At 43.7% G+C, this 12,071-nt stretch overlaps 1 protein-coding gene across 1 annotated transcript in view; it reads left to right on the top strand.

Moving 5' to 3' along the window:
* Positions 1-12,071, top strand: part of BRD7 (bromodomain containing 7) — a 43,645-nt gene that overhangs the window by 5,717 nt on the left and 25,857 nt on the right. Inside the window, exons 3-4 of the mRNA XM_002721347.5 lie at positions 9,343-9,472; positions 9,732-9,789. Coding sequence (XP_002721393.2) covers positions 9,343-9,472; positions 9,732-9,789 — 188 coding nt within the window. The remainder of the gene's footprint in view (positions 1-9,342; positions 9,473-9,731; positions 9,790-12,071) is intronic.

The following is a 12,071-nucleotide window of genomic DNA, read 5'->3' as shown; positions in this document are numbered from 1 at the left end:
AATCCAAAGCCAGGAGCCAGACAGCTCGGAAAAGGAGCAGCCAGGATCAGAACTGGCACCCATATGGGATTCTGGTACCACTGGCGGAGACTCAGTCCACTAAGCCACAGCACCAGCCACTAATACTACTTTTTTAAAAAAGATTTATTTATTTGACAGAGTGAGAGGGAGGGAGAGACAGAGGTCTTCATCTGCTGGTTCACTCCTCAAGTAGCTGGAACACCCAGCGCTGTGCCAGCCTGAAACCAGTGGCTTCTTCCAGGTCGTGCACATGGGTGCAGGGGTCCAAGCACTTGGGCTATCTTCTTCCGCTTTCCCAGGTGCTTTAGCAGGGTGCTGGATCAGAAACGGAACAAGGGCCAGCTCTGTAACATAGTGGGTAAAGCTGCCACCTGCAGTGCCAGCATCCCATATGGGTGCCAGTTCAAGTCCCAGCTGCTCCACTTCCAATCCAGCTCTCTGCTGTGTCCGGGAAAGCAGTAGAAGATGGGCTCAAGTCCTTGGGCCCCTGCACCCACATGGGAGACCCAAAAGAAGCTCCTGGCACCTGGTTTCGGATTGGCGCAGCTCCGGCGATTGTGGCCGGTTGGGGAGTGAACCAGCAGATGGAGGATCTCTCTCTCGGTCTCTCCTTCTCTCTGGGTGTAACTCTGACTTTCAAATAAATAAATAAATCTTTAAAAAAAAAAAAAAGTGAAACAGCCAGACTCCAACTGGTGCCTATATAGGATGCCAGCATCACAGGTGGTGGCTTAACCCACTACACCACAGTACCACTCAGGATACCACTTTTGAGTGTTTAAAATACTGCTGAAGGGGCCTCGTTGTACACACAGTGTTGTACTTTTATGAGGATGTCGTCAAGGTTGATGTCTGGGAGTTTCCTCTCTGCTCCAGCCACTCTGCCCTTTCTTGACTGCAGCACTCATCATTAGCCCTCTTTCTATGTCGATGGAATTGCAGAGTGAGGTGTGTTTGCATCCAGTCTCCTCTGGCCATAACGCCCTGCAGAGTAGGACAGATAGATGAGGGTTTCCATTTTACAACAGCTTAAGGAAAACCTCAGAGAAGGGAAGTTGCCCAGGGCCCATGGTCTGCAGAATGTAGGATGTTTCTGGGTTTTCTGAGGGTGCCATTGGTTCTGCAGTGGCTGTTAGGGCCTTTTCTTGCCAGACCAGGTATGGGGAGATGGTTCTTTGTGCTCATCATGGCGGAGGAGGGAACCTTCAGAAAGAGCTGCCTCTCGGAGCTGTGTTCTGGATCTCCAGGGAGTTTCAGGAACAGAAATTGCTTGTGGTCTCTTCTTGGAAGAAGTCGAGAGTGTGACATCACTGGGCCTGGAGTAAGTTGGCTCTGATGAGTGGACTCTCAGGTCCACGCAGCAGAATAGAGGCAGGGCATAAGAGAAGGATAAAGGATGCCCTTTTTCTTTAAAGTGTTTTCCTAAAAGGCGTGCATAACTCCTGCTTGTATTTCATTAGCCAGAGCTTAATCACGTTGACTACCCTAGTTACTTGGGTAGCTTGGAAATTCTTTTAAGTGGGGAAAGAGGTACAGCATTGTACTCAGCTGATAGGAAATCTGTTACTTAATAAGATAAGGTTTTGAGAAAGCAGGCACATGTAACACAAAGCATTATGATGTTTCAGAAGTGTCTTGGTTAGGGGATTTTTTTATTTATTTGAGAGGTAGAGTTACAGACAGTGAGAGGGAGAGACAGAAAGAGGTCTTCTTTCCGTCGGTTCACTCTCCAACTGGCTGCAGTGGCCAGAGCCGCACCGATCCGAAGCCAGGAGCTTCTTCTGGGTCTCCCACACGGGTGCTGGGGCCCAAGCAATGGGGCAATCTTCTACTGCTTTTCCAGGCCATAGCAGAGAGCTGGATTGGAAGAGGAGCAGCTGGGACTAGAACCAGTGCCCATATGGGATGCCAGCGCCGCAGGCGGAGGATTAACCTACTTGGCCATGGTGCCGGTCCCAGGGGATTTTCTTTTGAGTAGAAAAGCCCTGACCATATTAGTTTTTGAAAGCCCAACAGGTAGACTCAGTAGTTCTTAACCCTGAGTGATATTTGATGTTAACAAAAGTGTTAAGGATATAACACGCCTTGGTTTAACCAGACCATATTCTAGATACCACCCTTATGAAAATGTGTTGAATTTTGTTTTCAGCCATTTGGATGCTGAGCAGTTGACAAAGAATTTGTATTAGCATTACCAAAAAGCAGAGGCAGATCGTCAGTCCACTGGTTCACTCCCTAAATGTTCACAATAGTCAGCTATTGGCCAGGCCCAAGCCAGGAGCCAGAAACACTTTCCTGGGGAACATAGGTGGCATCTTTCACCACCTTCCCAGGATCTGGATCAGAAGTGGAACAGCCAGGACGAAATTGGTGTTCCCTCGTGGAATGCTGGCCTCACTGACGGTGGCTTAACCCACTGCACCACAATGCTAACCATAAACCTTGCATTTTTCAAGTCACTTATCCTGTTGTACAAAAAGTAAAATGGGGGGCCGGCGCTGTGGTGCAGCAGGTTAACGCCCTGGCCTGAAGCGACAGCATCCTGTATGAGCGCCAGTTCGAGACCTGGCTGCTCCACTTCCAATCCAGTTCTCTGCTATGGCCTGGGAAAGCAGTGAAAGATGGCCCAAGTCCTTGGGCCCCTGCACCCGCATGGGAGACCCGGAAGAGGCTTCTGGCTCCTGGCTTCGGATTGGCACAGTTCCGGCCGTTGCAGCCAATTGGGGAGTGAACCATCGGGTGGAAGACCTCTTTCTCTCTCTCTGCCTCTCCTTTCTCTGTGTAACTCTGCCTTTCAAATAAAAAAAAAAAAAAAAAAAAAAAAAAAGTAAAGTGGGGGCTGGTGCTGTAGCATAGTGGGTAAAGCTGCCGCCTGCAGTGCCAGCACCCCATAGAGGCACTGGTTTGAGTCTCAGCTGCTCCACTTCTAGTCCAACCCTCTGTTATAAATTGGGAAAGCAGTAGAAGTCCTTGGACCCCTGCATCCACGTAGGGGACCCAGAAGAAGCTCCAGGCTTTGGATCATCCCAGCTCTGGCCATTGCAGCCATTTGGAGAATGAACCAGTGGATGGAAGACCTCTCTTTCTGCCTCTGCCTCTCTGTAACTGCCTTTCAAAAAGAAAGAAAGAAGTCTTTTTTAAAAAAAAGAAAAACTAAAATATCAGATCATGAAAAAATGCTCAGACTGTTAGAGCTAGTAATATATACACAAAAGGACAGTTAAGTAAAACTAAGATGCAATGGACGAAAATCTGTGTAGGCTGTTAAGTTGGTAAACGATTTATTAAAATTATCACAGAAGTGTTCTTTTTTATCTGAAAGGCAGAGTGACAGAGCTAGAGGAGACAGAGGGAGAGCCCTTCCATCTGCTGGTTTACTTCCCAAATGCCCACAGAAGCCAGGACTGAAAGCCAAAAGCTAGGAATTGCCTCTGGGTCTCCCATGTGGGAGGCAAGAACCCAAGCACTTGGTCCAGCATCTGCTGCCTGGCAGGTACATTAGCAGGAAACTGGATCTGAAGCAGAGGCAATACTCAATCCCAGGCACTCTGATACAGGATGTAGGTGACCCAAGTAGTGCCTCAGCACCCTGCGCCACAGCACCCACCCCAATCATTTTAAATGAACAACCATACGTATATTCAATGGTGATTACAAGAAAGCCACACATAACATTTTACAAATAACAACTGTTAATCATTAAGCACATGTTACATTCTAGGTTCTTTGCTGAGTGTTTTACATATGTTACTTTATTCCTTAACCATAATCCTATGAGATTGATATTAAGGTGTTTTGTTTTTTAAGATTTATTTTACTTATTTGAAAGATAGAGCTACAGAGAGAACAAAGGACAGAGATCTTCCATCCACTGGTTCACTCCCCAAATGGCCATGGCTGTGCCAGGCTGAAGCCAGGAGCCTCCTCCAGATCTTCTGCATGGGTACAGGGGCCCAAGGACTTGGGCCACCTTCTGCTGCTTTCCCAGGTGCATTAGTTGGGTGCTAAATTGGAAGTGTAGCATCCGAGACTCCAAATGGCACCCATATAGGATGCCAGTATTGCAGGCAGAGGCTTAGCCTTGTTGTGCCACAACATCCACCAGTATTATAATTTTTTAATTATAAAATATGCACAGCATAAAATTAACTATCTTAGCCATTTTTAGTGTACAATTCAATAATTTTAAGTATATTTGCATTGTTGTGCAACCAGTATCTAAACTTACTCATATACATTCAATTCCCCATTTCCCCTCTCTTGCCCAGCCCCTAGCAACCAACACCCTACTTTCTGTTTATATGAATTTGATTACTTTGCATAATTATGGACTCACAGCAGTTTTTTTGGTAACTGGCTGACTTCACTTAGCATGTCCTCAAAATTTATGTATGTTGTGGTTTGTGTCAGAATTTCCTTTTTAAGGCTGAATAATATTGTATGGACCTGCCACATTTTGTTTATCTTTTCATTGGTCAGTGGACATTTGATCTGCCTCCACCTTTGGCTGTTGTGAATAATGCTTCTGTGAACATAAGTTTTAGAAAAATTTAGTCACAGCCCTGCTTTAAATTCTTTTGGATGTATATCCAGATCCTGTTAGCTTTTTTATAGGTAAGAAAAATGAAGCTGTCAGTGCTAAAACAGGAAATCTCACTCTGCCCTTAAAACATCTTCAGTAAAATAAGAGTTGTTAATGAAGAACATCTCTGCCCAGAGGCATCATTCTAGCTCTGAAGCTGCTGAGATTACATAGGGCTGGGCAGTCACAGAAGACTTTGCTCAGGAAATGTTTGATTGAGTTGGCCTTAGAAATCAGGTTAGGGCCAGAGTTGTGACACAGAGGGTAAAGCTGCTCACCACCTGCAGCTGATATTGTTTGTGAGAGCCGGTTGGCATCCCAGCTGCTCCACTTCTGAACCAGCTCCCTGTTAATGTAATGTGTCTGGGAAAGTAGCAAAAGATAGTACTTGCACTGTCTTACTCCTGTCCTCATGGAAGACCAGGTGGTATTCCACATTGCTGGTTTCGGCCTGGCACAGTCCTGGCCATGGCAGCCATTTAGGGAGTGAACTGGCAGATGTAAAATCCATCTCTCTGTCTCTCTCTAACTCTGCCTTTTGAAGTACATTTTTTCTTTTTTTTCTTTTTTTTTGGTAAAGATTTATTTATTTATTTGAAAGACAGAGTTATAGAGAGAGGTAGAGACAGAGAAAGAGGTCTTGCATCTGCTGTTCACTCCCCAGATGGCCGCAACGGCCAGGGCTGTGCCAATCCGAAACCAGGAGCCAGGAGCTTCTTCTGGGTCCCCCATGCGAGTGCAGGGGCCCAAGGACTTGGGCCATCCTCTACTGCTTTCCCAGGCCATAGCAGAGAGCTGGGTCGGAAGAGGAGCAGCCAGGACTAGAACCGGTGCCCATATGGGATACCGGTGCTTCAGGCCAGGGCTTTAACCCGCTGCGCCACGGTGCCAGCCCCTCAAGTAAATTTTTTCTAAAAATCAGGGTACAATAAGGGAAACAGTAATAAGTATTAGTAATATGACTATAATAGTAATAGAATAATAGTAAGTGGAAATATTCTTTTCCTGTTATACAGTTTATGTGTACAGTTTACTATTAAAGGTCATAGGTATAAAACCATGAGTGTTTTTCTTTATGGGCTACTTCATGTATTTGTATTTTCAAAGGTGATCTGACAACCCAGTTTTCATTTATGTGCTGACTTTGGAGCATATCCCTGAATAGAATGCTGTATCCCTGTGTAGATCTGGGGATAAGGAAATTCATGCACTAACTAGGTAGAGGATTAACATGAGAATAGCATGAGGATGGTTAGGTGTGAAGTTGTGTATAAAACTAAGCACAGAATACATGAAGGGGAATAAAGGATAAGATCTAAAAGGCAGTTGAGATGTCAGTTGGGAGTTTGAACTTGAATACATACATTTCCACTCAATTTGCTGCAATGTCCAGGGAGATGTTTCTGTGTACTCTACAGACTCCCTATCCCAAAAGGCTATATTCTTTGCTGTGCTTGGTAGTAAAGTGATTACTTTAGACCAGGCTGACTAGGTGCAGTTACTAGACAGGGGTAGTCTGGAGACTCTAACTTCCTTTAGGACTTTTTTTTGACTCTTATGTTTCATGACCTTAGTTGACTATCTAGTGACTGACTCTGGGAGATAGATCTTCGTCCTGCAGATCGTGAAGAGGTTAGGTGAGAATTAAGGCACTGCCTGAGGCCACATGGTGTTAGGATCAAGCTGGACTGAGGTCAGACCAGCAGGTTGTGGCCAGCATCCTCTGGTTTTGTAAAGATTTTATTGGAAAACAGCCACATCCATTCCTTTATGTATTTTTTTTTTTTAAGATTTATTTATTTACTTGAAAGAATTACATAGAGAAGGAGAGGTAGAGAGAGAGAGGTCTTCCATCCACTGGTTCATTCCCCAGTTGGCCACAGCGTCCGGAGCTGTGCTGATCAGGAGCTTCTTCCAGTCTCCCACATGGGTGTAGGTGCCCAAGGACTTGGGCCATCTTCTGCTGCTTTCCCAGGCCACAGCAGGGAGCTGGATCAGAAATGGAGCACCTGGAACTCAAATTGGTGCCCATATGGGATGCCGGAACTGCAGGCGCGACAGCTTTACCCACTATGCCACAGCACCAGCCCCTCCTTTATGTATTGTCTACGACTGCTTTCATCTGCAACAAGAGGTTAGTAGTTGTGACACACCTTATGAACCAAAAAACCAAACAATTCATTCTCTGGTCATTTATAGAAAGGTTTGCCAACTCCTGTTGTAGGCTGTGGCACTGGCACAAGGTCCTAGTTCTTCTCACGTTGGGGAAGGCAGGATACATACTGACTTTCAGCTGTCCAGTCCACATTTCAGAAGAAAGAGTCAGTCTCTAGGGGTCCTCTCTCCCACTCCCCACCCCACCAGATATCCTAAACCTCCTGGAACAGTTTCCTCATACTTCTGTTAGGATTTACAAGGCCATGAAGTTCAGTTATCCTTTTGTATCTTATACTCCCACCTATCTCTGAGCTCCTGTAGGAATTATTTATTTATATAATTATAATTTCTCAATTTACTCAACAATCTATAAGGTTTAAGAGCCCCATTTCTCTTCATTTTTATCAAAACTTTATATTTTCGGGGCTGGTCCTGTGTGGGCTAAGCCTCCACCTGTGGCGCCAGCATCCCACATAGGCGCCGGTTTAAGTCTCCATTTCCGATCGAGCTCTCTGCTACAGTCTGGAAAAGCAGTAGAAGATGTCCCGAGTCCTTGGGCCTCTGAACCTGCGTGGGAGACCTGGAAGAAGCTCCTGGCTTCGGATCGGCCCAGCTCCAGCCGTTTTGGCCATTGGGAGAGTGAATCTGTGGATGGAAGACTTCTCTCAGTCTCTCCCTCTGTAACTACCTCTCAAAGAAATAACTAAATCATTAAAAAAAAAATCACTTGATATTTTCGGACCTTTTAATTTTTGTTAGAGACATGAAATGCCCTCTGGTTTTTTAAATGCATAGTTCCCCATCTTTTAAGGAGCTTGAACTAGTTTTCATGTTTCTTGACACTTCAGGTATCTTTTGTGAGTTGCTTGTGCTATCCTTTACCCAGGTGTGTGTGAGTTGGGGGAGGGGGTGGTTCCTTGCCTTTTTACATGGATTTATAGATGCTTTTTATGTAATCTTTGTTAATACTTTGAGTTGTTTGTATTTTAACTGCTTTATATCAGTCTGTAGCTAGATTTTTTTATTGGATCATGGGTTTGTTGAGATACCAAACTTAATAAATTTAATGTCAGATTTATTGAATTTTTCCTTAAAGATGTATTCTTTTTGTATCCTATTTAAGAAAATCTTTCCCTATACATGGATCTTAAAGAATCTTAACTTTATACGTTTAAGTCTGAATCTGGATGTTACTTTCACATATGATAGGCGGTTGGGACCTAAGTTTATTTTTCTTTATTGTCTCCCAGCACCACTCTCTGTCACTGATTTGTGATGCCATCTTTATGATATACTAACAGTTTTCTAAAGAAGTACATGGGTCTGTTTCTGAGCTCTCTGATCTGTCCTCTGATTTATCTGTTTTATTATCACTATAAATTCCTTTTTAATGACAAGTTAGGAATTTTTTTTTAAGATTTATTTTTTTTGAAAGGTAGAGTTACAGAGAGGCAGAGAGATAGGTCTTCAATCCATTAATTCACTCTTCAAATGGCTGCAACTGCCAAACCTGGGCTGATCTGAAGCCAGGGGCCAGAAACTCCATCTTGGTCTCCTACATGGGTGCAGGGGCCCAAGCACTTGGGCCATCTTCTACTGCTTTCCTAGGCCATAGCAGAGAGCTGGATCAGAAGTGGAACAGCCAGGTCTCAAACTGGCATTTATATGGGATGCTGGCACTACAGGCGGCAGCTGTACCTACTGAGCTACAGTGCCCATCCCACTTTATATAAACTCTTAATATCTGCGATATCTTCTGTGACCTTTTTCTAAACTGTTATGTTCTTGATCATTCATTCTTAAGGGTAAATTGTACATTTGGCATTTCCATGAATTTCGTGGAAAATCTTGTTTACAATTTTGAGGGATTGTTTCACTGAATTTGTTGATTAAAGAAAATTAGCTGGGGGCCAGCACTGTGGCATAGCAGTAAAGCCACTGCCTGCAGTGCCAACATCCCAAATGGGTACTGGTTTGAGTCCTGGGTGCTACACTTCTGATCCAGCTCTCTGCTTTGGCCTGGGAAAGCAGTAGAAGATGGCCCAAGTCTCTGCACCCATATAGGAGACCCAGAAGCAGCTCTTGGCTTTGGATTGGCTCCGTTGCAGCCATCTGGGGAGTGAACCAACGGCTGGAAGACCTCACTCTCTCTGCCTCTGCTTCTCTGTAGCTCTGCCTTTCAAATAAGTAAATACATCTTTAAAAAAAAGAGAGAGAGAATTAGCTGTCTCAGTTCATGAACATGGTATATCTTTTATTTATGTCTTTTGCTATGGCTTTTAATAATGTTCCATAATTTTTTTTTCAGAAGTCTTGGGCATATTTTATTAGCTGCATTTCTAGATATGTTATATTGCTTATGTGAATAATAATAGTTTTCTAATTGGTTATTTCTGGCATAGAAAAGTACTTTTTTTCCTCTTTATGAACATGTCATTTTCTCATTTTCCAGTAGATGGCAGTAAAATACATTAAAATTTCACTAATTAAGAATCTGTTTTCAGTAGTGCCTTACATTTGATTGTGTATTTAAAGATAATGATTCTAAATATTTCTAAATTATCTCTCTCTGATACATTTAGGAGGATAAAAAGAAGCGAGATCGAGACCGTGTGGAGAATGAGGCAGAAAAAGACCTCCAGTGCCACACCCCTGTGAGATTAGACCTCCCTCCTGAGAAGCCTCTTGCAAGTTCCTTAGCCAAGCAGGAAGGTAATAGTCCCCTGAATTAACTGTTCAGAACAAGGAAGCAGAGACTGGACAGCCTAAGTTTTAAAGCTTTGTAACTGACTTGTTTTCTAAGATTTTTTTTTTCTCACTACCTAAGAGCTTTAAATTAGCCTCAGTTTTGAATTGACACTCTCAACTTTCATGTTTTTAAAATGAAGGCATAGAATTCATAACGAAAAGCTAAATAAGAACTCAGAATCTTCCTTTTAAAAATACCCTTTTACTTTCTTCTTTGCTTTAGAAGTAGAACAGACACCACTTCAAGAAGCTTTGAATCAACTGATGAGACAATTGCAGAGGTAATGTTTTTCTAACATTTGATAAATGTGTAGAATCTTAACCGTGTAATTAAGCCATATTTTGCAATCTAAATCAAAATTTACCTAACTGGTTCTTTTAAAGGAGGCAGAGTTTTTTGTTTTTTATTTTTACTTATTTATTTGTTTGTTTGAAAGAGTTACAGAGAGAAAGAAAAGGTCTTCATCTGCTGGTCACGGTCCAGATGGTAGCAATGGCCAGCACTCAGCCAGGCCAAAGCCAGAAACCAGGAGCTTCATTCTGATCTCCCATATGGGTGGCAGGGGCCCAAATACCTGGGCCGTCTCTGCTGCTTTTCCTAGGCTGTTAGCAGGGAGCTGGGTCGAAAATGAAGCAGCCAGGACTCAAACCAGCCAGTGCCCAGGTGGGATGACAGTGGTACAGGCAGCAGCTTCATATACTGCATCACAAGGCCAGCCACAAGTTCTTAAAAGGGAAAAGTATAGCAGTCTTTATTACAATATCTTTTTAAAGATACATTTTATTTCTTGGAAAGGCAGATTGACAGAGATCTTCCTTATGCTAGTTTACTCTCCAAATGGCCACAGTGGCCAGAGCGAGGCCAGAGCCAGGAACTCCATCCAGGTCTGTCATATGAGTGTTGGGAGGGGAACCAAGTATTTGGGCCATGCTCCACTGCCTTCCCAGGCAGGTTCACAGGAACTAGACTGGAAGCAGAGCAGTCAGGACTCAAACCAGCACTGCAGTGTGGGATGGTGGCATTGTATGCAGCAGCTTAACCCTCTGTACCACATGCTGGCCCCCACTGTAGTATTTATTTTAACATATCTCCACTACAAATTTGAATTTTCAGCTCAGAGATACTTATTTGTGTAGCTTTCATAGTTAAAGGGAATGCATCCTGATGATAGACTTTTTTTTCTCACTGTGCTGTACTTTGTCGGTCTGGAATGCATCATAAATAATTTTTTGCAGTAAAACCTGTGGGGTAATCTGTATTCACCTTTGCAGTTAAGGACAAAAGGTACTGGTCTGATTTTTTTTTAGAATTATAAAGTAGTTGAGAAAACACATTGCTTGTCTTATGCTGGAATAAATTATTCAGTACTTCTCCTGAGGGAAGTAACAGGTAAATGTTGCATATTCTATCCCATCTAGAAGATATGCCTAAAAAATGTGTTTTGGCTACCTTTTTGTTTTTTGTTTTTTTTTTTGAAGATTTGTTTGTTTATTTAAGAGCCAGAGTTACAGACAGAGGGAGAGACAGAGAGAGGTCTTCCATCCACTGGTTCACTCCTCAAATGGCCGCAATGGCCAGAGCTGGGCCAGGAGCTTCTTCACGTCTCCAACATGGGTGTAGGGCCCCAAGCACTTGGGGCATCTCCACTGCTTTTCCAGGCCATTAGCAGAGAGCTGGAATGGGAGTGGAGAAGCCGAGACTCAAACTGACACCTATATGGGATGCCTACACCCCAGGCAGAGGCTTAACCTACTTTACCACAGCACTGGCTCCTGCTTTTTACTTTTTATATCTTGTAACATAAGCCCACAATGTAGGTTAATGAAGTCTCCTTAAGAAAGTTCTTTTGGGGCCAGCTCCCTGCTAATGTACCTGGGAAAGCAGCAAGAAGTGGCCCAAGTACTTGGGTGCTGCACCCACATGGGAGGCTTGAATGAAGCTCCTGGCTCCTAGCTTTGGACCAGCTTAGCTCCAGCCATTGCAGCCATCTGGGGAGTGAACCAGTGGATGGAAGATCCTTCTCTATCTCTCAGTTCCCTCTAACTTTGCCTTTCAAATAAATAAGTAAACCTGGGGGGGGGGGGGAAAAGGTATCTCTTAGTCCAGGGACCATAGCATTATTCAGAACATCTTGGAAATTAGAATACAGAAGCACTCTTTATTTTTATTAGGTTTATTTGGAAAGGAGATTTACAGAGAAAGAGAAATCTTCCATCCACTGGTTCACTCCCCAGTGGCCTCAACAACTAGTGCTGGGCCAGGCTGAAGCCAGGAGCTGCTGCTTGCTCTCCCATGTAGGTACAGAGGCCCAAGCACTTGGGCTGTTCTCCACTGCTTTTCCCAGGCACGTTAGCAGGGAGATTTATTGAAAGTAGAACAGCAAGAATTTGAACCAGTGCCTACTGGCTGTGGTTTAACCCACTGTGCCACAGTACTGGCCCCAGAACCAGAGTTTTTTATTATTCTGAGCAATTATAGAATTGTTCATCATTGAGACTCAGCTAAAGCCTGATTTTTAAAAAATGCCACAAATCAAGTTTGGTGATTCCATTTTTGGTCAAA

This window comes from Oryctolagus cuniculus, chromosome 18 (assembly GCF_964237555.1).
Source record: "Oryctolagus cuniculus chromosome 18, mOryCun1.1, whole genome shotgun sequence".
Classification (NCBI taxonomy): Eukaryota; Metazoa; Chordata; class Mammalia; order Lagomorpha; family Leporidae; genus Oryctolagus; species Oryctolagus cuniculus.
This window is presented reverse-complemented; position numbering and strand designations above follow the sequence as displayed.